At 32.8% G+C, this 27,236-nt stretch overlaps 1 protein-coding gene across 6 annotated transcripts in view; it reads right to left on the reverse strand.

Annotated features, from left to right (window-relative positions):
• Nucleotides 1-27,236, reverse strand: part of ZRANB3 (zinc finger RANBP2-type containing 3) — a 279,275-nt gene that overhangs the window by 184,230 nt on the left and 67,809 nt on the right. For all 6 annotated transcript variants that reach the window (XM_039874536.1, XM_039874537.1, XM_039874538.1 and 3 more), the window contains exon 3: nucleotides 20,560-20,578. In XM_039874536.1, the coding sequence (XP_039730470.1) occupies nucleotides 20,560-20,578 (19 nt within the window). The remainder of the gene's footprint in view (nucleotides 1-20,559; nucleotides 20,579-27,236) is intronic.

Here is a 27,236-nt window from a genome sequence, read left to right on the forward strand (position 1 = left end):
CTTCAAATTATAATACAAAGCTACAGTAATCAAAACGGCACGGTACTGGCAGCAGAACAGAGACACAGGGACCAATGGAACAGAATCAAGAGTCCAGAAGTAAACCCATATTTATATGGGCAAATAATTTTTGACAAAAATCAAAAACATACAGTGGAGAAAGAAAAGTCTCTTCAATAAATGGTGCGGGGAAAACTGGAAAGCCACCTGCAAAAGAATGAATTTAGTCTGTTGTCTATCACCATACACCAAAATATACTCGAAATGGATTAAGGACCTGAATATAAGACCTGAAACAATAAAATGCATAGAAGAAAACATAGGAACTAAACTCAAGGACCTTGGACTTAAAGAGGATTTTTTGAATTTGACCTCAAAAGCAAGGGAAGTAAAAGCTAAAATAAATTAATGAGACTACATCAAACTAAAAACCTTCTGCTCAGCAAAAGAAATCATCAACAACGTAAAGAGACAACCATTCGAATGGGAAAATATATTTGCAAGCAACGCCTCCGATAAGGGCCTAATATTGAAAATATACAATGAACTCATACAACTCAATAACAGCAACAACAAAAAATGATCCAATCAAAAAATGGGCAGAGGACCTGAACAGACACTTCTCCCTAGAGGATATATAAATGTCCAACAAATATCTGAAAAGATGCTCAACATCGCTAGCTATTAGGGAAATGCAAATCAAAACCACAATGAGATACCATCTCATGCCGGTAGAATAGCTATAATCAACAGGGCAGGTAATAACACATGTTGGTGAGGATGCGGAGAAAATGGAACCCTCATACACTGCTGATGGGACTGCGAATCGGTACAGCCACTATAGAAAACAGTATGGAGGTTCCTGAAAAAACTAAGAATTGATCTACCATATGATCCAGCAATCCCTCTACTGGGTATTTACCGCAAAAGCTTTAAAACCCATATCCGAAAAGATTTTTGCACACCAATGTTCATAGCAGCATTATTCACAGTGGCCAGGACATGGAAACAACCAAAGTGTCCTACGATAGATGATTGGCTAAAGAAGCTGTGGTACATATATACAATGGAATATTACTCAGCCATAAGAAGAGATGAAACACTGCTATTTGCAACGACATGGATGGACCTCAAGATAATCATGCTAAGCGAAATAAGCCAGACAGAAAAAGTTGAAAATCACATGATATCACTTTTATGTGAGATATAAACCTAAAAGCAACAAATGAACAGGACAAACAAACAAAGACTCATGGACATGGACTATAGACTAGTGGCTACCAGAGGGTAGGAGTTGGGGGAAAAGGGGGGAGATAGATTGGGTAAAGGGGGTCAAATATGTGGTGACAGAAAGAAATCTAACTATGGGAGTTGAACACACGGTGTAAGTATATATATGCCTTACTGTTAATGTGCACAGCTGAAACTTATTGGATTTAGTTAACCACTGTCACCATAAAAAATAAATCAATAAATGAATAAATAAATTGAAAAATGGAAAAAAGTAATAGAAAAAATATGTGTAAAAATAAAAAGTCAAGGTAGACATTTTTATTCATTAAATCAAATTCAGAAAATGTAAAGTAAAATACAAGAGAATTAAATGAAAAATTTTAAATTTATATATCACAAAAAGAATAAAACAAATGGAAACAAAAAATTGTAACACAGATGACTAAGGGCTAATTTCTTCAATTCATGAAAAGCTCATACCAAAAATGAAAAAAAAATGACAAACAATCCAATTGAAAAGTGGAGAAAAGAAATGAAAAACCAATTCACAAAGTTCAACAAATATGAAAAGATGCTCAATCTCTCTCATAATTACAGATGAACAAATCAAAACTATGAGATACTATTTTTTCACTTATAGAATAAAATAAACAAAAACTAAAGATTTGATAACAGTGCTGAAGAAGGTTTGGGGGAATTAGGTACTTGTACCCTACTATACGAATAAATACTGATTTGACTATCCAGGAAATCCAGTACTTTGAATTTATTCAGGGATATAACTGCATGGTACAGTAAATCAATAAGATCGCAGATAGAGAAATTATAATATGTTGAACAAAAAATTAGTAAATAGAATCCTTATTTAAAATGAAGTAAGAAAGCCAGAAGGGAGAGCTCTCATGTGCTACATTGATCTAAAAACATATCAGGAAGAACTTTTTGTGGGTAATAACCCTCCCAACTTCCTCTTCTCCTCTATAAGAGTTTCCTCTCCTTTGTTTTAGAAGACTTGCACGTGGCCCGCCATGGTCCTTGTTCTGGATTGCAATTCTTCGTTGTTCCCTAATGAACCCATTTGCTGGAGAAACGTCTGGCTGACTTTTTGTTTAAGGTCAACAATATCCATACAATGAGATATTATGTAACCATGTTTTTAAAAAAAACAGATATCTATATGCTGATATGGAAAGATTGATAAATCACTAGCTGCAAAATTATATATTGAAAAGAAAGATAGTATGGTGAATATGATCCAGTTAGTATTGAGAGGGAGAAAGAAAGAGAGGGAAACAAAAAGGAGAAGGGAAGAAAGAAAGGCAAGAAGGGAGGGAAAAGAGAGAAAATGGAAGGAACTGTTAATAGTGCTACCATTGGAGGGGCTGGACTGCAGGTGTAGGAGAGAAAAAATATAGACTTAGAGCTTATATTATGTCTTCCATGTGTACACACTCCCTCTGAATAAATATTACTTGTAGGGGGACAGTAAAGAACGGAGAAATTTCTTTTAAAAATATCCAAGAGACTTCTGAGATACAGCAAATTTCTGAGAATTAAAATGGTGTTTAATGCCAAAATCTGGACATCAACTGTGACCTTATAATAAAGTCACAGTCTTCTGATACACTCTGACATGGGGGCAGAAGGTTTGGAGGAGGGGGAGGAGAGAAGGTAGTGAGAGAGGGATGAAGAGAGGGAGAGACATAAATTAAACACATATATATTTAAGTGTAGAATGAAAAAAGAGCTTTTCAAAAAAAAAAAATACTGCTCAAACTCACACTGGAGGACAAATGAAGAAGCAAAAAATAATGAAGCCTTGGATTGCATGCAAACAAGGTAAGCCTTGTTTACCACGCTTTACCTGATAAATTACCATAACTGCCCTTGCCTCATTCCTGACCTTTCGCTTAGGTTTATCTGAAGATGGTGTTTAAGGTAGTAGTTTGGGCCATCTCAGGGAGTTTACTCATTTTTCCTGAGTGCACATGAAGCATACATTGTTAATAAACTTGTTTGTTTTTCTCTTTTTCATCTGTCTTGTTAAAGGGAGTCTCAGCCAAGAACTCAAAGGGTAGAGTGAAAATTATTTTCCTCCCTTACATTCATATTTTATCGTAAGGAGTCACAATGAAATAAAAATGAAATACTTAACTATAATGTGAAATACTCAGATGTATATGTATTATCCATTCAAACAATACCACTGAGGTAAAATGTGAATAAATTAAAGATAATGACAGAATAATAAAGATTAATAATAACAGTTCATAAGTAAATTTTCCATATATTTTCATATCTTTTAAAATCTGTTTTGTAAAATTAAAACCAGGTGAATAAACTGTATTGAGTCCATTTATTTTTTCTCTTTATATATTACAGAATTAGCACTGTAGCGATTTCTTGAAAAGGAGAGTCCAATACAACACAATTATTGATGCTGAGAGGAAAAAGAAAGAAAAAAAGGGGGGGAGGAGTAAATGGTCCAATCTTTTGGTTATACTCTAGGTTCTTAAGACCTATTTATGAACCATATATAAATTATAATTTATGAACCATTTGGATACTGGTTAAAAATTCAGACTTCAGAGAATCAACTCTCCAAATACTGATTCAGCAGAACTGGACTTTTAAAATAAGGACCTCTAAAGTGATTCTTATGTGGATGCATTTGAGAAAAACTACTCTGAAGATTAAATCTTGTGGGGGGAGGGGAGGGACAGATAATGCTTTGCCTAATTTTTGGCCATCTTCTCCTCAGGAGAAAAAGAAAAGATGTAACTAGAATTAACACTTTCAGGATTTTATTGGTGAACTTCTTATTGATTTCTGGGGAATCTTGTTCCTTAATTGACCTTCAATTACAATTTCGAGGCAGTATGAACATAGTGCTTTCTATTTTGCTATGTAGTATATAGAATAACCTTAACAAAAAACAGAATTTGGCTTTAACTTCACAATCTATTTAGATGAACTAGCAATTTAATAGAAAAAGATTAATTTCGAAAGTTCAATAAAAGCTCTTAAAGGCAATCTAATTGGTACATTGCTTTCATTATCTGTTATTTCAGGTAATCAATGAAAGTGTTATATTTTAGCTACTATGATCAAAACTTAACTGTTTAGCAGCTGGAAGAATAACTTACATCACTAAAATTTCTAGCAATGAACAGAAAAACCAAATATAGTGCATTCTTAAAGAAAGAACAATACAAAATTATCCATGTTGTATAATAGCACTGTAAATATGCTGATCACAAATGTAAACAAAGGAGTCTTTCTGAAGTATATAAAAACAAGGACTAAGAAACAAAGAGCAGTGAACATCTGCATTTGGTAAACTGATTACTGCCATTAACAATTACAGATCAATCTGGCTAGAGATTTTATAAAAGATTAGATGAATAGCCCCCTTGCTTAGCATTGTAAATAATTAGAGTGTGGTGCTTTACATCCTTTTTTATGTGACAATACCATGATTAATTTGAAGACAACATCAGAATTAAGAATAAAGAATCTCATGTTAAAACCTAGATCAGTATAATAAAATATTTTCTTCAGTTATATAATGACACGTAAGAAATTGTAGCCAGTAAATAAAGCCACCACTTATTTTTGACAAGAATACTACTTCTACTTTCAAAAGAAGGGATCAAATGCAAATCAATCAAAAGCAAATTGATCAATAGCTTCAGAGACAAAATTTTTACAAGGTATTAGAATGCTTTTAGTTGAAAATTTTTTGTATTAATACTCTATCAATTCATGTGTTGACACATAGCAATCACTTTAGAATCATTAAAAAAACTTGAAATTTCAATCCAGTAATTTTTGAAAATGTTAATTAAGAAATGTCAAAGATTCACTACTCAGATTCAGAACTGAGACCCTTTTAAAATGGGTGTTATATATATTCCAAAGAAAGTAAAAAAGAAGCCTCATAAGAAGTTTTTAAAAAGAAAAATAAGAATTAACTGACTTAAATGGTTACATAAAAAGAAAAGGAAACAAGCATGAAGAAACCAAATGCTAATCACATCTACTACCAGTTGCCAAAATGCCACTATTGACTAAAAGGGGAGCCCTAATAAGTTGGGCAGATAGCTTTCAAAGGGTTAAAAAGTAAAGAATGGCCATCAAAGCCTAAGATTAGGCTGATGTATTATTCCTGAAATTGAAGCAAGAATGTGAATCAAATAAAGATGCAAAATCAATTTGTAATTCTAAGAAAAAGATAATAGAATATTAACCAAAAATTAGAATTGCTGTTTAAATTTTCTTAGATATGTAAAAGAAAACCACAGGCCTAAAATGGCATCACTTATGCTAAATGCCCATGATACCAAACCTAGATTTAATACCTGATCTAATTTTACTTTCAACCTCTTCCAGAAACAATCTTTATTAACTAGTCTGGAATAATCTGTCACATAGGTCCTTTCCATCCTATGTGGAAAGAAGAGGCAATCTACATGATAAAAACCCTTTCCATTCTTTTCCCTCCAAAGAAAAGATGTCCTGGCCCCAAAATGATCCTTTCTTTTCTTCTATTAATATCTCCCTTGCCCTACGCTTCTTCCTATAAAAACCTTTCATTTTGTACAACTCCTTAGAACATCTTTCTAGCTGCTAAATTGGATGCTAACAGAATCATGAGTTGCTTAATAAAGCCAATAAGACCTTCAGATTTATTCGGTTGAATTTTGTTTTTTAACAGGTATTTTAAAAAAAAACAGGACTACTAAGGAATAAGAAAGAGAAAACCATCGATTTTTTTTCAAGTACTTATTACTTAAAAATTAATTCTCATGTGTTTAGAGAATATATACAGATGATATATATGTGCGCATGTGTGTGTATATGAGTGTGTGTATGTATATATAATTTTTTTTTTTGTCTAAAAAACCACCACCCTTTATCAAGTTAGATTTTCCTGGGTCCAAACTATATAGTTTTCTTCTCCAGAGTAGAAGTTGTATAGGCTGCTTCTATATTAGACATAGTTACAGATAATTTCTCCTGTAATACAATGTTACAAGAACTCCAGGGAAGTATTAGAGCAAGGTGAATATATCTGGTTTCTGACATTTTTATTGGATAGAGATGCCCCTAGTTTCCCAATATATTATCAGATTATTTCTCTGTTTTTTTTTGTCTTCTACTAAAACTAATAATGGCTCCAAATTTCTTAAATGAATCTATGTACATAAAAGGCTCAAAAGTTCATAGCCCATTAATTATTACTTAAAGAATTCAATTTTAACTCATAAAAGAAATGAGATATGTCAAAATTATGATAATGGAATTATATGCTAGTCACGTTCCTCATTTATTAAATATTATCCATGTCAAAATTAAAAAATGACTGGTTTTGTGGAACCAGTTGACTAGAGAAAATGTAATATAGTTCAACTTCAGAAAATTTAATGAAGATGTTAACTATGAAAATCTTTCTAAGAAATAAATTCAAATTGGATTTAGAATAAAAGCAAATGTTTCTTGCAAAGTATTAATGACTATAACAATAAACAATAAACAATAAATAAAAGTTAATTTATATGAGGAAGATGCATGTGTTGAGATTAAACCTGGGCTTGATTTTATTTTACTGAAATATTAGTGACATTAAAGGTAGAGAAAATAGTTCATTAAATTCATAGTTAACACTATTTGATAAACTAATACAGTAAAGAAAATAAAAAATATTATGAAAAGGTTGGAATAAAAAAGTAATAAATGTTAGGAAGTAATGTTAGAATTTAAAAAGATAACCAATTAATGAATTAATGGTATATTACGAAATAAGCTACAATAAGGATTTTAAACAAAAATGCACTCCCGCCCCTCCCTTGTGGCTTGCTGGTCTTTTATCTCTTTTATCTTTTCACCTCCCAAATTCCACAGGGCTGCAGCCTTCCTTAGCATGGCCCATCTCCTTTTAAAATATACCTTCAATAAATCTTTTTCTAAATCTCAAAAAAAAAAAGTACTGAAACGTGACAAGACTATTTAGCCAATAGTATTTATTTGTTTACACTTTCTAATATTATTTATCATTAATAGCCACAAGACTGATATTAATAAAAAAATAAAAAGTCATTTCATTTTATGTGGAAACTCAGGACAGGGAAGAAAAAGATCTTGGAGCAGCAAAACTGAAAAACGGGAAGCATAAATTATACATAATTTAAAACAGTCTAAGAGATTTAAGAAAAGGGTCTAACTTATTAGTCGATAATCCTGAGTAACTGAAAAAAGGTTAAATTATGCATAGTGCATAATGTTTAAAGCAGCAGGAATATGTAGAAAGCATTTTAAAAAATCTTCCTTCAAAATTGTTATGGAAAAAAATTTTTGGATGCTTGGCTATCCTAAAAACTTTGATTCTCTAGAAATACCTCATTTCCTATAGGCTTAAATATATAAAATTTCAAACAGGGAAATATCATCATTAAAAAATAAATTTCTAAATTAAACTTTCTAAATTAACCTTAGAGCTTGAAAGGAGAATGAGATTAGACTTGCAGAAAAATGCTAAAAATTGAATCATTCTACTGAAAATTTTTGGATTACTTATAAGTAAAATTAGATAAAGGTTAAGAAAGATACACAGTTCACATCACTGTAATATACAATAAGAGAACACTAAGAATTTAGAAAAGCAGTTCTTAAACTTTTAAAAAGCAGTGTAAGCCTTTTTCAAAGAAAACATTGTAAAGAAATTCAACATCTGTAAAGCCAAAAAAGTGAGGCAGCTATGGCTGAAGTAAAGCAGGGACCTCACAGCCCCAAACCCTCAGTCTAACCTCAGCTCTGAAATACAGCTTGCTAACCATGAAAGGTTATGTAGTCAATAAACTCAAGTTTCTTTTTTTTCCAGCGCTGGTTTTCTACTTCTTCCTGAAAGTCTATGTCAAATTTATCTGCTCCACAAATTCTTCTGATTTAAGCTGGAATTAAAGGTTTCTTCTACAAAAGTACCATAGACTTTATATTGTAACCTTCGTTTCTAACATTGCTAGTATCCTACCTTTTACACAGAACCACACAGAGACGTATGCCTCCCACATTCCTTTCCTGAATGAAAACTTCTCAGAGGGTGGGTATGTTTCTTAATCTATATTCCTAAGAACTTATCAAATAGAAGACCCTCGATAATATTAATTTGTTGAACACAGGAGTCAAAGGTAGGTTAATTAATGGCTAAAGGAAAAAATGGTTTTAAAATGTTCTAATGTAAAGAAATAAGACCTGGACTTATAACAATCCCTAGCTGCTCTCTATGGAAAGTCTGAAAACTTTATGTATATTCGAAATTGTTGTCCAATTCCCAGTGCAGCTGTGGACCCTTTGGAATCTCAAGCCCATTACTAAAAAAGGAAAAACAGATTACAGAGTGATAATTTAATTTTAACCACTCCTCCTGATTTTAAATAATTTCTATTCATTAAGAACAATTCATTTAATAAAACTGGAGAGGCAGGAATGTTTGCAGCATTCTCCTTACGATGTAGTTGGAACTGTTAATGTGTAATAACAGTGATTTAGGGTAAGATAATGGCATTAGCGCACTGTGCCTTTCACATGTTTATGTGAATGGTAAACGTTATATTCCAGGAGGATGCTTTGTGTCTGACTCTATCTGCGTAGGATTTAACTCAACATTCCTGTCTATCTGCTTTCCATTTTGAATTTCGTCCAAAACTATTGAGAGAACATTGTAATAGCCCAGCTGTGCAAAACAGGGGGAGCCCTAAACAAAAATTACATTAGCCTCCAAAGAAATCAGGGTACAGTTCTTTAAAATTGAAAATGTATTCAGTTGCTTTTGTACGTTGTTAGTGTTAAGATAAAAAAAAAAATCCAGAATGAAGAATGACTTGAAGAATAGCAAGAAGACTCTGTGCTAGACATTTTAATAAAGTTTTCTTTAAAAGATCTCCAAGCCCCAAAACTCACTTAAAAGAATCTTTTCTCCATTACCTTCATATCTAGGATAACTGGAGGTAGATGGTTGTAGTAGGTGTAAACGTGATTTAAAGTACTGGTGACTAGTAGACAAGATGTCCCTCCTGTTCAGATGAAGAGATCGGTCTTGATGAATTAGCTCAAATGGTCTCAACTCAAGAACAACAAAAAATTAATAAAACAACATAAGTTCTATCTCTTTCTCTCTCTTATTCATTCATTCAGAAGGCATTAACTAGAAATCTACTTTCCCCTCAGACACTGCTATGGAGACATGGCTTGAATTCTAAGAGAACTAGGATCTATGGAGAAAACCAGGTAAGTACAGTAGAACATAAGTCAAACTACAGTAGAAGCTGGAGCACAGAGGAACCAAGAGGAATCAAGGATGGTAATATAGAGAAAGTAATATTAGAAGAGGATTTTGTATAATGATTTTGTTAGCTGGTCCTGGAGAAAGGATTGAATATAGAAAGGAAGAAATTAATCAGAAAAATAACAGCTTATACAGAGATATCAAAGCATAAAAGTCATGATGTTTAGAAACAGAAGAAAAGGAGATATATTTCTCCTATTCCTTACGTAAGTAATCTCATGAGAAAAATATTATTATTCCCTACTTTATAAGGAAACTGAGTCTCAATAAGATGAATTAACCTGTCTAATATGACATTGATAATAATATTACCATAAGTAGACAGATGGAAATGTCACTAAAATTTATGCTGGAGAAGAGCAAAAGAAGAGAATGAAAGAAAGAAGTAGTGGCCAGCTTATGAAGTGCTTTATTCTACAGGCAACAGGAAGAAATGGAGACTTTTAGGACTATAACTCTAGTGACAGTAAACAGTGGCTGTTTTCATTTGATTCAGCTTTGGCTTTTGGAAAACAAAGGGAACACACCATAACTCATTCTATGAGGCTAGTATTACCCTAACACCAAAAACAGACAAAGATATTACAAGAAAGGAAAACTACAGACCATGAAACTACCTCTCATGAACATAGATGTAAATATTCTCAACAAATATTAGTAAATCAAATCCAACAAAGTATAAGAATAATTACACACCATGACCAAGTAGAATTTATCCTAAGTATGCAAGACTGGTCCAACACTTGAATATCAATAAATGTAATCCACAATATCAATAGACTAAAGAAGAAAAACTCATAGATCATACGACTTGATTTGGAAAAAGCATTTGATAAAAATCCAACACCCATTCATGACAAAAGCTTTCAGAAAATTAGGAACACTGGGGAATTTCCTCAATTTGGTTAAGAGCATCAAAACAAACGAACAAACAAACAAACAAACAAAACCCCTACAATTAACATCATACTTAATGGAGAGAAAGTGGACTCTCCCCAGAAGATAGGGAACAAGTTAAGGGTGTTTTGTCTCACCATTCCTATTTGATATTGTACTAGAAGACCTATATAGTGCAATTACAAGAAAAGGAAATAAAAAATATATAGACTATAGACATATTATATACAGAAAACCTAAAAGACTCCACCAAAAAACTATTAGAATTAATAAAAGAATTCAGGAAAGTTTCAGGAAACAAAATCAATATACAAAAATCTGTTGTTTCTATACACAAACAACAAACTATCAGAAAGAGAAATTAAAAGAACAATCCCATTTGTAATTGCATCTAAAACAATAAAATGCCTAGGAATAAATTTAACCAAGGAGGTAAAAACCTGTACACTGAAAATATAAAATATTAATGAAAGAAATTAAATATGACTCAAATGAATGAAAAGATATTCTGTACTCATGAATTGGAAGAATATTGTTAAAATTCCATATATTCAAAGCAATCTACAGATTCAGCGCAATCCCTATCAAAATTCCAATGGTATTTTTCATAGAAATAGAAAAATTCCTAAAATATGTATGGAACCACAAAAGACCCTGAATAGTCAAAGCAATCTTGAGAAAGAAGAGCAAAAATAGAGGCATCATGCTCCCTGATTTCAAACTATATTACGAAGTTATAGTAATCAAAAAGTATGGCACTGAAATAAAAACAGATACAATGGTCAACAGAATAGAAGAGAAAGCCCAGAAATAAACACACACATATATGGTTAATTAATTTATGACAAAGGAGCCAACAATGTATAATAGGGAAATGATAGTCCTTTGAGAAATGATGCTGGGAAAACTGAACAGCCATATACAAAAGAATGAAACTAGACCACTGTCTTATACCATCCATAAAAATTAACTCAAAATGGTTTAAAGACTTGAACATAAGACCTGAAACCATAAAACTAGAAACATATGCAGTAAGCTCCTTGGTGATGATTTTTCAGATGTGACACCAAAAGCAAAGGCAACAAAAGCAAAAATAAACAAGTAGGCTTATCTCAAACTAAAAACCTTCTACACAGCAAAGGAAACCATCAACAAAATGAAAAGCCAACCTACTGAATGGGAGAAAATATTTGCAAATCATATATCTGATAAGGGGGTTAATAGCCAAAATATATAAACAACTCATATGACTAAGTAGCAAAAAATAAACAAAAAACAAAACAATCTGATTAAAAAATAGGCCATGGATCTGAATACACATTTTTCCAAGAAAGACATACAGATGAAAAGATGCTCAGTATCACTAACCACCAAATGGAAATCAAAATCACAACGAGATATCACTGCACACTTGTGAGAATGGCTATCATCAACAAGCCAAAAAATAACAAAGGTTGGCGAGGATGTGGAGAAAAGGGAACCCTGTGCAAATGTAAATTGGTATAGCCTCTATGGTAAACAGTATGGAATTTTGTAAAAAATTAAAAACAGAACTACCAAATGATCCAGCAATTCCACTTCTGGGTATTTATCCAAAGAAAACAAAAACATTAACTCAAAGAGATATATGCACCCTCGTGTTCATTGCAGCCTTATTCACAATAGTCAAGATATAGAAACAACCTAAGTGTCCATTGATAAATGAATAAGGAAAATATGGCACAGTGGAATGTTATTTCATTGGAATATATTTTCATTCCATGAAAAAGAATGAAATTATCTCAATGGAATATATTTTCATTCCATGAAAAAGAATGAAATTTTGCCATTTGTGACAACATGGATGGAACTTGAGGGCATTATGCTAAGTGAAATAAGTGAGATAGAGAAAAATACATGTGGAATGAAATTATAAAACCAAAACGGAGCTGAGAGATACAGAGAACATACTGTGGTTGCCAGAGGTGGGAGTTGCAGGTGAGTGAAATGGGTGAAATGGGTCAAAAGGTACAAACTTCCAGTTATAAAATAAATAACTTAAAAGGATGTAATGTACAGCATGGTGAGTACAGTTAATAATACCGTATTGCATATTTGCAAGTTAAGAGAATAAATCTTAAAAGTTCTCATCACAAGAAAATGTAAATCGTATGGTGATGTATATTAAATAATTTAATGTGATGATTGTTCTACAATATATACAAATATCAAATCAATTGTATACCCGAAACTAATACAATGCTACATGTCAATTATATCTCAGTAAAAAAAAAAAAAAGAAAATTACTGATGAAAAACATCAGACATTCTAAATAAATGGAGAGATATTTTGTATTCATGGACCAAAATCACATTGTTAAGTTTCTTCTCGACTTGATCTATAGCTCTACAGAGCCTCCCCAATTTGATCTATAAATTCAATGTAGTTCCAGTCAAAATCCCAGCAAAGTATTTTGTACAGATTGAGAAGATGATTCTAAAAATTGTATGGGAAGGCTAAGAACCTAGAATAGCCAACACAGTAGTGAAAAAGAAGAACAAAGTTGGATCACTCACACTACCCAATTTCAAGAATTACTATAAGGTTATAGTAATCAAAAAAACATGTTACTGGTGAAAAAATAGACACAGATCACTGGAACAGAAGAGAAACCCCAGAAATAGATCCATAAAAACAGTAAACTGATCTTTAACAAAGAAGGAAACGTAACTAAGTAGAGAAAGAATAGTCTTTTCAACAAATGGTAGTGGAATAACTGGACATCCATAAAAAAAAAAAAAAAATCTAGACACAGATTTTACACCTTTTACAAATATTAACCCAAAAGGGATCATAGATGTAAGTGTATATAAAACCCCTAGAAGATAACATAGGAGAAAATCTAGGTGACCTTGGGTTTGGCAAGGAGATACAAGACCAAAAGTACAATCAATGAAAGAAAAAATGATAAGTTGGACTTTGTTAAAATTAAAAACTTCTGCTCTGTGCACTTTTAAGAGATGAAAAGACAAACCACAGACCAGAAGAAAATATTTGCAAACACATCTGATAAAGGATTTGTACCTAAAATATATAAAGAACTCTTAAAACTAAACAACAAAAAGAAACAATTCAATTAAAAAATGGGCAAAAAAACTAAACAGAGACCTCACTAAAGAAGATATACAGGTGGCAAATAAAAATATGAAAGGATACCCAATATCCTATGTCATTAGAGAAAACTGCAAACTAAAAAAGTGAGATATCACTAGAATGGTTAAAATTTTTTCAAGGTTTTTTTTTTTTTTTTTTTTTTAGCTGACAATATACCAACTGCTGGTGAGGTTGCGGGGCAAGAGGAACTCTCATTCATTTCTACTGGAAATGAAAAATAGTACATCCACTTTGGAATACACTTTGACAGTTTTAGACAAAAGTGAACATAGTCTTACCGTATATTATGAGTTGAATCATTTCCCTGCCGAAAAGGTACACCGAAGTCCTAAACCAGGTACTTCAAGAAGTGAACTTATTTGGATGCAGGGTCGCTGCAGATGTAATTAGTTACGATGATGTCATTTTAGAGTAAAGTGAACCCTTAATCCAATCTGATGTTATTATAAGAGGAGAAGGAACACAGACACACAGGGAGAATGCCCTGTGACGAATGAGGCAGGGATTGAAGTGAGGCAGCTACAAGCCCAGAAACACCAAGGATTGCCGGCCATCACTGAAACTAGCTTCTGAGTCCCCAGAAAGAATCAAACCTCCTTACACCTCAGTTTCAGATTTCTAGCCTCTAGAATTGTGAAAGGATAAATTTCTGTTGTTTTAAGCCACCGAGTTTACGGTACTTTCTTATGTAAGCACTAGGAAACTAATATAACATCCAGTCCAGCAACTATACTTCTCAAACTATTCAACTGATCATATCCTCACAAAAACCTAAATGTGAATATTTACAGAAGTTTTATTCATAATTGTGAAAAACTGGAAGCAATTAGGATGTCCCTTCATCTTGGTGAATGGAAAACAAAGTACATCCATACAATGGAATATTATTCAGTAATAAAAAAAAAGAGCTACTGAACCACAAAAAAGACATGGATGAACTTACATGCATATAGCTAAATGAAAAAAAAAGCCAGTCTGAAAAAAGTATGTTTCCAATTAAATGGCATTCTGAAAAAGGAAAAATGATAGATTCATTAAACTTATCTGTGGTTGTCAGGAGTTTTGGCCTGGGGGGAATTAAAAGTAAGTGAAGCACAGTAAAATTATCCTGCATGATACTGTAATAGTGAATTGAGGCATTAATCATTTGTGTATATCTGCAGAACTTTACAATATAAAGAGTAAACTTTAATGTATATAAATATTTAAGAAATAATTTAGGTGGTCAGGGGATCTTGTGATGGAGTGTACAGTATGAAAGAAGAATTTAAATGTATTATAAATGTATGAAACAACCTCATCGAAGGGAGTAGAGGAATAAGGTGCTGACCTACACAATTTTTGAACTGAGTGGAATATGTAAGAATAAAGGCAAAAGGAACTGTACATAAGCATTGTATCCTAGTTGATAATTTTCTTCCCCACAGGGGTACAGGTTAATAATATTGAAACCATCATACATGCATACTGAAACTGAACAAGTATATAAATCTATGGCAGATGGTAAAAGCCAAAATTCTCACTTTTAGGGTGGGATGTTACAGATAAGCAAGGGGGAGGGACAAGAATAATCCGTGTTGTAATTGATTAGAGTTGGAGACATCAGTATGAACTCATGTTTAGCTTAATTACAGATATGGATGGTTACATATATAAATATTTATAAATACGTGTATACAGACATGTTAGTATACACACATTTATCTCCTTGCTTTGTCAGCTGAGAGGAGCTAGAAGAAATGACATTTCACTAAAAATGAGTATACCTAGCACTTATATCCTAGTTCTAATATCATTTTTTTCAATAAAAAGAACAAGGTTTCTTATAGAAACAATTGATTCTAGGACTGATGCAGGGAATACAAGATGAGCCTGGAGCATCTTGTGGTGCCAGAAAGTTAAGAAAATGCTAAAAATCAAACAAACAAAAAACCCCCAAAACTCCAAACCCTCATCAAAACAACCCACAATGAAGGGACACAGGAGTGAATTTAAAGAGCTCCTAATGGCCAAAACTGGAACAATTTGAGCAAAAAAATAAATTAAATAAATAAGTAAATAGATAAATAGACAGACAGATAGTAGTATTAGATAATAACCTAAGATATAAAATGAATATCCAAGAGTCCATACTGACATAAATACATAATAAATAAATTAATGAATAAATTCCAAATAATTTATGTATTTACTCCACCTTTAAGAAGTTCAGTGTAATTTCTCAATCCCTTGTCACTTTCTTTAAAAAAATATAGTATGTACAAAATAAAATGCTTAAAATAAAAAAAATACAGCATGTAAAGAGAGGAAAGTTTCTCCACTTTAGAGTGGGGAAACTTGACAAATACTTCATCAAGCCAGGTGACCAAGGTTAACATCAATAATCATAAGTCATTGATAGTATGTACCCTTGATGTGACATGATGAAAACAGCACCTTACCAGTATTATCTTCCTCCCCAAACACATTACCCCAGTCTGATCATGAAGAAAACATCAGACAAATCCCAGTGGAGGGACATTCTATAAAATACTGAACCATTAATTTTCAAAACTGTAAAGATCTTCGAAAACAAGGAAAGTCTGAGAAACTGTCACAACAAAGAGAAGTCTAAACAAATATGACTACTAACTGTAATGCGTCTTAGATGGGATGTTGGAACAGAAAAAAGGCAGAAAAAAAGTGAAGAAATCAACATAAAGTATGGTCTTTAGTTAACAATAATATATGAATATTGTTTCTTTAATTGAGCACAAATACCATACTAATCTAAGATATTAATAATAGGGGACTGAATATGGGGTATATGAGAACTCTACACGATCTTCACAATAATTTTATAAATCTAAAACCATTGTAAATTAAAATTTAAGCTGGATTGCTTCCGGCCAAATATCAGCTCCTAGCTATATACTCTTAGGCAATTTACTTAATTTAACCTCTCTGTGCCTCAGCTTTCTCATCTGTAAAATGAGAATAATAATAATAATACCCCAGAAAACTGTTGTGGGGAAGAGATAAATTAAAACCTGGTACATATGTGTTAATTAATTATTCATTCAGTTCATTCCTTTAACAAAAATGTGCCAACAACAAAGAGTTATGAATCTGAAATAGTAAGAGCTCAAAGGAGGAAGTGTTAAATTTAACTTGGTCGTGGTAAAGGAAAACTAGTATTTATAGAAGCAAATGGAATAAAAATTTCCATCTCAGCTTATTTTGTCTAACCAGGGCAGGCTTATATAAAAAGAAAACTAAAATTCTTCATGTCTAAGTTAATTTCTTAGTCCTCAAACCTATAAATTAATGTTGGTAAAGCCTGTATCACAATATTAATTTTAAGATCATCTGCACAGAAATAACCTTCCAAAGGGGTCCTTCAGTGTTTATTACAGACACCTATATACTTTTGCCTGCAGGGAAATTGACAAGGTTTTTCAAACATGACTTCGACCTACAGAAAAACTTCCACCAGCACTGCACAAGTTCCACATCCTCTCCCTTCCAAATTCCTCTTCCAGAGCAACACTTTGACCCAAAGAAAAACATCCATAATGATGACTTTAGGACCTCTGTTCCAATACTTATTAATATGTCACAAAATAGCCACAAAATAGACCAAGCCAAGTAGCATGTCTCTGACAAAAAGATTCCTTTTATTTTGAAAAAGGAAGAAAAGCAATATTTTATTTGATAAACCATTCTCCCTACCTCCTTAATGTTTTCTCAAGTAAGAGGAAAGAAACTTAAGAAAACGTGTGTGTGTGTGTGTGTGTGTGTGTTTGGTGAGAGGGGCTAAAACAGAGTACTAACAAAAAATGTTACATAAAAGAAAGCGGGAATTTTCTGAGTTTGATAATATATACTATAGACAAAACAGAATCCATGTATTGACAAAATTTTGTCCATTATGACACAATGTTATTCATGTAAATCCAAGATGTTAATCTCATTTCCTTAAGTAAAAACCAACATTGCAAGGTTTTCTAAACACTAAGTTTCTACAAAGAATAATAGCCTTTAAATACTTGACAAATATGGTAGCCAGTGTGTACCAGGTTTAATATTTTTCCTCATGTATATCCTGGTTTGTGTTAATGTGAAATTATTTCTTGCATTTAAAATCATTTTATGAATAAACATTTGCAGCAACACAGCAAGGACACAGTGGTTCAAGAGCAATTAAGATAATAGTGCAACAGCTTGACTACAAACTGTGGTCTGAATTCCATTATTTATGGAATACAAATTCACAAGAGTTTCTATATACTCACTACATAGTTCTTGAAATAAAATTTAATTGCATTAAACCAAGAGGAGAGAAAGAAAGTAATTAAAATGGCTTCAGCTAGGTTTGCAAAGTAAATTTTACTAAAAGTTGAAGCTTTGTTGGTTACCTGAAGTATAGTTTTATAATTGAAATACACAATGATCACACAATTAGATAATTAAACAGAACTAAAATCATCATTCCAATGAAAAGTTAATGATTATTTTATATACAGTAGATAGATCATATAATTCCACAAAAATTAAATACATTAGAAATAGATAATAGTGGGAAAATACTAGCAGAAGGGGGAGTAATAACAGTGAAGGAAGTCATTTGTTTCTAAAGCTTGGGAGGAAAGATCACAGCAGACAGCTAAATTACACAATACTCTAAGTGGGTATTCAAATGTCTAAAAAAGGAGGTTCAATAACAGAGATGTAAAGTTGCTCTCCTAAGGCTTTTTAGCTATTTGATGAGTCAAACGGTCATCATATAAAACTACAGTTTTTAATTTAAAAATTAAAAGGTGGTTGACCTCCAAATTATAAACTGCATTTCCTTCTATGACTTCATGACCATTTTGTGATAAGAGCAAGAAAAGGAGAACAGTATTAGAAAACAGAATGAAGGTCAAACCAGAGTTCACACAATTTACACATATACAAGTTCTTTCCAATTCAACACTTTTAATTTATTAACTTTCATCCATATTAACTTGGTAAAGATTCCATAAAAATGACACTTTAACTCTACCACTAACAGAGGATATCAGTGGTTATGCGCTGTTTATTTCTATAGACTGTTTTTTGTACTCATTTGTAAATTGAGGATTTTTTCCTTAATTAACCTTTGCTATAATAAGCCCTGCAAAGTCCATTGGTGTAAAAGAATGAGAGTCTTTAACATGCTGGTGAAAAGAGAGAAGTAATTACGATGGACACAAAAGTAGAGAATTGTTTTTAAGTATTGAGGAAATAGTAAACAGTTCTTTTAAATTTATTAAATTGAAAAATAAGAATGGCTTTGAAAGAAGATCACAAATCATTCAATATGTGACAAGTGTTATGTGATTGTAAATAATAGGAGGTGAGGAAAGTTGCTGATATAATGAAAAACTCTTGCTAGCTAAGGATTCATCATGAACTTTCCATAATCCTTAGTCTAATGTTAATTGAGGAGAACATAGGAGTCTGTTGGAGAATAGGAGAGTTAAAGTGTTGATCAAATGTTAGTTTCAATCCATGAACGATTCCATAGATTTAAAGCCTATTCAAATCTTTAAGACATCAAAATGAAGAACAAGGTAGCAATGACATGCCATAGCTGCTAAGACTTTCCCCATGAATTTCTTGTGAAGATTAAGATGGTGTTATCTTTTACAATGTATTTTCTGTGAACATAAAACTGGTCTGTTTAAAATAATTATTCACACACATCCATACATATATCACATATATATTTTATAGATATATAAAATGGCTATGCATAGTTTGAGATTTCGAACAATGAATTTACATTCCTATTTGTTGTAAACATATTTAGGGAGTAAAGTGTAAGTGCCTTTCAGTCATTTTGGACTCTCAAATTTATTAATTTATTTAGAGACTTTTGGAATTCATTCTGTTCCAAAACAGAAATATCTATTGTTTCTCAAATATCTACGTCCTGTCTCTTCAATTACACTGTTGAAGTCTTTCACAGGCAATAACTGTTTCTAACATCTAGTCTAAACAAATGCCTATAGTGTGAAGAGTTCAAACTAAAAACTTAGGTAATTATAAATCGGCATGAACCAAAAAACCCTATATAACTTTTGCATAGCATTCATATTCATGTTATACTCTTTTTCACTTTTTTCCTAAAGAAGAGACTATAGAGATAAATTATTGATGAGTCTGTTGTGTAACTAAAACTAAAAGACAGTTAACTGGCAGAATCTTTTATGGTTCTACTCACATTTTTTTTAAATTCACTATCCATTTTTTTCATTTCTAACACATTTTTAAGTGGAGATGTTTTGCTGTTATATCCTTTAAAGGTGTCATTAAAACAGCAGCACATTTCTGAAATTGATATTAATTTAGAACTTTATTGATTTACATTATTCTGAGAATGTATGTAAAGAGTATCAGTTTATATAACAAGAATTTCCATTTCAGTGAGAAAATATGAATATGTATACAAGTACGTGCCACTTAAATGTATCAAATTGTTTAGTGATAAAATACCATTTTAACATTGTTTTATATTCATACAGAACAATAAACAATCTTTAGAGCAAAATCTTAAAAGTTTGGCTTTTAAGCAAGCATTATTATGATAAGTAGAAGAGAGTTCAGTTTCATTTGGGGCTGAATTTCAAAGCACATCCATGCTTCATAGGCCAACAATATAAAATTTTGGATTACTAATATTAATAATAACATACCTAAGTATATTAAGCAAGACACACACACACACACACACACACACACACACACTCGTTCCCATTCTTATTCTTTCCACACCCCTCCCACCTTACTCTCTTCTCCCTCTTTCCCTCTTTCTATATAAAGAAATATAGTCATATGGAAAGACATAGAGTACACGGCAAATACAGACACTAAAAAATTGGCTGTGGAAGTTAATAAAAGACAAAAAAATCATGAAAACACTTACTTCATCAGCTATCATGCACCTGAAAAAAACAAAAACAAAAACAAATTAATTTCTTAATTATCAAAGCCAACCATATTAAGAGTTCTGATTAAGCAGCTTGCCACAAAATAGTTTACAATGGTAAAGTACTAAGCCAAAGAGAGGTGTTTATAAGTGTGCACGAGAACTTGGGCCAGTGCTGATTTTTATAAGACTCTCCAGCTGCCAATGGCATATGGCTACGTGGGAGTGTAAGAGCTTCAGACATGCTGTTCCCCACTGTTTATCCATGGAGATAGCTACAATGACCCTTCAAAACTGGGAGCAAAATGGCAAGTGACTGTGCCAGTGACTTCCCCTCTTTCCATTAAACCTTAATATTGGTTTTCCCTAGAGATTACAAGGATGCTGCATTAAAGTGCAAGAAAATAAATGTCAGCCAGATATCAGTATGTTAAACATATAATTATATATGCTATACTAGATATGTTAAGCCTATTTTCAAGATGAATTTTTGTTTCTCCTATCATTTTGCTAAATTTTCTCTATTTTTTCTTATTAGCCTATAGAAGTAAATTCTATCCATTGAAAATTGAAATTAGGGGGTATGAACTGAGGTCCTAAGGAGAAAAAAAGCAAAAACCAAAAAGTTATAACAAGTATGTATGTATGGTCAGGACCATGAGGGGTCCCTTAGAGATAGTGAGTATATGATAAGGAGAAAAACAAACCTCTTAACTGAGGGGATTTCCAAGAAATCTAAGAAAATACTGAAATGCTATAAAATTTGAAAAGAATCAAGTCCCTATTTCTACTTCTCTCTTCCTTTTTCCCCCAATGTTCTTGAAATTATATAATTTTACAAGATTTCTTTTAACATGAAACAAATTAATAATTTGGTAATAAATATATAATCAAGGAATAAGTTTATAGGTAAAACAGAATTTCATTCTTAAAAAGAAAATGATGTCAGGTTACTTAATAAGTATTTTTATGAAAAAATAAAATAACAAATAATTTAACTGAAATTTAAAACATATGCAAGAGTAAAAAGTTTATTACATTTTTTGCAAACAAGCCTAAAAAGTAGAAATAAAAAAGCAATTTCGAAAAACATCATTTTCACAAAAATTCACGTGTATGCCTTTTTCATTTTAAAATACAATCCACATTTGATAAAGATGTCACTTGAAGTGTATATTATTTATTGAGTGTCTACTATGTATCGAGCACGGTTCTAAGTGTTGGGGATATAGCAGTGAATTAAAGTCTTTCTCTCATAGAAGGTGACTGGAAGAAGACAATAAACAAGCATATGATTCAAGTGGTGATAAGTGCTATTAAAAAAACTAAAACAGGGAAAGGTATCATAGGGAATGTAGAGAAAGATGTATTTTATAGAGTTATCAGGAACAGTCTTTATGATAAGGCAATTTGAACAGATTTGAGCAAGACCCATAAATTGAATGAGAAAGGGAATTATGAGAAAATCTGAAACAGCTGCAGTCTCAACAAAGTGATGAGCAAGTGCAAGGGCCCTGAGGGAAGGCAGTAAGTTCGGTTTGGACATCTAACCTTTGTGAGATCCATTAGGTATCCAAGTTGAACTGTTAAGACTCATGAGTCAGGGGGATAGTTGGGACTGAGGATATAATAAATTCAAGAGTCATCAGAATGTAAATGGCATTGGAATGAGTGAGGATACAAGGTATTCTGAAACATGACAACTTGACTGTGGCTTGTTCTCTTCTATGTGCAACTCCTTGACTTTTTAGAATTAAGCAGCTGCTGAGACCTGCAGGCTGCTGGATAGACCTTACAGCTCTACTAGATAACATCAGAGCCAACTGATAGGCAGCTAAATTGCCCTGTGAGTGGCTAACCAACTGAACAGCAACATCAGGACCCTGGGCAGAAACTGATAGCCGTGGATGACTGGAATAGATTGGCTTTCGGGTATTCAAGACTCCAAGGGTAAGACTGCCTTTGAGCCCTCTGAATATGGTATATTTTCCTAAGACAGTATTTTCCTACTTTGGAAACTAGGAGAGTTCAGGTAGATTAGAGAGCATTAGGCTTCCTTCAGGTATCTCTAATGGGCTCACGGTCCTTAAACTTTAAGTATTATTCCCATTCCAACTTCTAGGATTCCTGCTATTCAGGATAGTTCAGCAACCAGATCTGATTTCCAATGAGACATCAAAGAAAAAATAATTGACCGTGTGAGAGGCCCCAACATTTCAAAGAGCAAAATAAGAGTGAATAATCAGAACATATCTCATGAAAGAGAAGGGCTAGAAAATGGAAATACATGCACAAAAATTGTTTGAGCATTTAAGTAAATGCTAATGCCACAACCCCCACATACATATTCTCTCTCTCTCTCTCTCTCTCTCTCTCTCTCTCTCTCTCTTCTCCTCTCTCCCTCTCTCTCTCTCTCTCTCTAAAGCTCAGTCATGACTTTCAAACTAAAAAGAATAGATGAATTTTTGAAAAAAGGATGATCAATATTGACATCTAATAAGGAGACTGGAAATTTAAGTGCAAGGATTATCTCAAAGCACAGTGCAGAAATTTAATAAAAATATTGAGGAAAAGTAAAAGACTTGAAGGGTAGATCTTGAAAATTAGTAGGTGAAATATAGATATTCAAAAGGAGAAAAGATACCACATGAAGGAGAGGCAACAATTAAGTAAATAAAATAAAATTTCTCTGGGCTGAAGAAACACTTCTGGTGGATAAATGGAAAGGGTAACCAAGTTTCAGCCTGGATTAAATAGAAAAGGCAAATCTGTACTCGCGTCCTTATAAAATTCATTAATCTTAACAATAAAAAGAAAACCTTATTAAGTGTTTAGACAGAAAAAACAATACCCATAAAGGGAAGAAACAGAACAGGCATGGGACTTATCATCAACAGTAGAAACTAAAAAACAGTAGAAGAGAATCTAGAACACTTGAAAGGGAAGCGGAACTCAGGAATCTTACATCCAGCTGAGAGGAGGGAAAGAAGTATTTCAGGCTAACCGAGATGTCCAAGATTATATGACCCAAACCATGTGAAAAAAAATACTTAAAATAACCAAACAATAAACAAATCTTAACACAGGCTGAAGATAGGACAAGATAAAAAGGAAATCTGGTAAGAAAATGATGCTTAATATGCATGAATTTAATGGATGATGCATATTCTAAATGAGAACTCCAAAAGCAGAAGGGGCTCATCCTGAACTCTGAAGGTGCGAAATTTAAGGGCAGTAACAAGAAAAGGGGTGCTAAAAGTACAGCAGCCCCCCGCTTACCTGTGGGGGTTCTAAGACCCCCAGGGATGCCTCAAACCTCAGATAGCACCAAACCTTATATGTTTTTCTCTTATACAAACATATCTATGATAAAGTCCAATTTATAAATTAAGACAGTAAGATGTTAACAACAATAACTGATAAAATAGAACAATTATAACAATATCATGTAATAAAAGTTATGTGAAACTAATTTTTAGATTTTTCACTCCAAATCTATTCCTGAAATTTGCATAACCATCCCTTGCAGTAAATGGCTTGATGTCACTGGTTTCAAGGGATCCCTTCCTCAAGTCCTCCTATAGGCTCAATGTTTCCTGGTACAACACGCTGCTGTCAGTAGGACCACATTTTCTGTTCATGTCTTCCACCCACTAATTTAATGCCTTTTCCATCATAACAAAGCACTTATCGCACACTGTGGCCATAACTTCTGCAATTTAAGATACAACTGCAACACTTTTTCTTCACAATTTCATGGATAGAAGACTCATTCTTACCATAGATTTTGGCAACCTCAGCACAGGACTTTTTTTTTTCCTTTCTAAGTCCAGAACTTTCACCTTTTCACTTAAAGGAAGCACTTTATAAAGGCTTCTCTTTGGCATATCCAAAATGCCAGCATCACTACTCTTGGGCTTTCAGGCCATTATTCAGTAAAATAAGGGGTAATTGAACAAAAGCACCGTTTACCGCAACTGTTGATTGAGAGGGTTACTAAGTGACTAGCTGATAGGCAGCATCTACACCTTGGACACGCTGGACAAAGGATGAATCGCATCCCACGTGGGATGGAGCGGAATAGCGTGAGATTTTATCATGTTACTCAGAACAGTGCTCAATTTAAAGTTTATGAATTGTTTCTTCCTGGAATTTTCCATTTAATATTTTCAGACTTCAGTTGACTGCGGGTAACTGAAATTGTGGAAAGCAAAACCTTGGAAGAAGGGCACGGACTACTGTATTTACAAAACTAATTGATAAGCCAGATTTGGCCCATGAAGAGTTAATTTGCAAATTTGTTTTAAGGTAGTCAGAATTATCTCTATAAATGCTGAGTTTTAATTTAGATTATAATTCAAAAATAGTACTTTAAAAATATTTTGGATTATCCGAATAACTAAAATCAGGTGCGTGTATATTTGGTGCTTTCTTTTGCATTTAGGATTGTATGAGGCCAATCTTCTCCCCACCACTCCCCACACCTACACTGAATACTTCTTACTATAGAATGCTGAATGAATAAAGATTTTTACAATAATTAGAAGAGAAAAAAGTAGAATAATTGAGATCTCTCTTGGCACATGCATGCAGAAAGTCATACTCATGAGGAAACTGTTATTTTTAGCTTTCAAGATTTAAACTTCCATTATCAGTAACTATGATAGTCAATATGAAATGAAGAATTTTTCTCTTCTTGATTACAGCTATAATTACACATCTATCTGATACGGATTTCAGAGCTGACCTGATTTTTATGTGATAGAGGTGGCTGCAGGGTTTCTAAATCACTCCTCCTTAAAACGGGCCTTGAGATTTGTGACGGAGCCTGATGTTGCCTTCCCCAAGGCCCTCCTTCCCTCTTCCCTCACTAACACAACATCAGGAGTAGTTAGTTATGTGGCACAGTGTGTGGCCACTGAGACATTATCAGAAGTCACTGGGTGGTGATTCTGGGAAAACAGGTTAAAATAGGATCAATTCCGTTTGCAAGGGCCCTTTTGTATCTTCCTCTCTTCCTACTTCAAACAATGATGCCAAACCTGGAACTGTAACAGCTATCTTTTGATCTACCAGGAAGAAAAGGGCAACAAGACTGTAGCAGTGTGGCTCTGATATCTCAGCTGCTGCGCTAGTATGGACTACCTAACTAACTTCCTGTCGAGGGATGGGGGAAGGTAATCCTGTCGATTTTAGCCATTACTATTTGGCTTTTTATTCTGTGTGACTGGACTCAACTGCCTATTTTTAAAAAGGTAAATATAGGATATAAATAGTTTAAACATTAAACAGACATGAGGCTATTTTCTTTTCACTATAAAACCCAACAGCATCAATTTGGTTTCTGCAAAATAACATCGTCCATCATATTAAATTAATAGCTAAACTGAATTGGCTTTATTTTGTAATTTATTCTTAATTTTGTTCGTGTGTTCTCATTTTCAAAACATTTTCTAAAATCTATATATATATATATAAGGAATTTCGACCTAGTTTGGGGTTTGAATTTATTTAACACAAAACATCTTTAATAAACAATAAGGCTTTGGATAATTTTTTCCTTTGATATCAGTTTGATGATTACTCAGGTTTTAGGACCTGTTTGAGGGTGAGACAGAGGCATTCATTCTGAATCCAGCCAATATTTTAATGTTTTCCCATGTCTTTCTTGCTGTAACCTTTACTGCACATTTTGATAGAAGTGATTACTCCCCTCTTCTGCCTTACAGTCTTTATCCTAAAAGGACTTCTACCCTAACATAAGTAACATTTAGCACACTTACTTGCTTATATGTTTGTCTCTTGCTCAGACTAAGGGCCTAACACTATATCTGGTGCTCAAAGGTATACTCGGTGAATGACTAAATGAATAATGTGTATCTGGTAAAATTAAAAAACAATTTTTGATATATACTTGCCCTAATTCACCTCCACATCTCCACAAAATGGAGTAGAAACTATAATAGAAGTGCTCAGGTTTTACTAACATATAATTTGATAAATCCAACAACCAGGCAAAAAAGGAATTCATAAACAAAAGGATAGTTTCCTACTATATTCTAAGAGAGGTTCTCAGTTTGTAATAAAATTATTTGACTTATTTCTCCATCTACCTATTGACATTTAAGTATCAATGATGCACATATCTTTATTAACGAAGCAATTATAATACTGTAAATCATTTTTACTACTTATAAAATCATTTTAGACGAGATCAAGCAGATCTGACTTACTTCTTAGTTGATTTTTATATAAATTACATTTTTGTTTGTAACACCAAAATACTCTAATGAATGTTATTGTCTAATTAGGCCCTAAAAATTTTCTACTAATTGCTGCCAGAAAAATCAACTTTTTTGACCTGCAGCTTTATAAACAAGGATACATAATTGTTTAAGAGCTAATATGTGATATAATGGCCCAGTGGGAATTATTATACAACCTGAAAACAATAATAATTCTCTCAAAACAGCTAAGCTACTTTTTTTTAACCATCTAGAAGGATGCAGAGACTATTTTCTGTTTTGCTCTTTATAGTAAAAGTTATAGGGCAATTCTGTGCTAATGAAGTCAGACTAATGAAGCAAAATATTTTCAAGATATAATCAAGCATTAAGGACTAGTTTAATTTTTTTAAAGCTCATGAACGGAAAATTCTTTTTAAAACTTCTTCT

Source organism: Pteropus medius, unplaced genomic scaffold (genome assembly GCF_902729225.1).
Source record: "Pteropus medius unplaced genomic scaffold, Ma_sr-lr_union100, whole genome shotgun sequence".
Lineage (NCBI taxonomy): Eukaryota > Metazoa > Chordata > Mammalia > Chiroptera > Pteropodidae > Pteropus > Pteropus medius.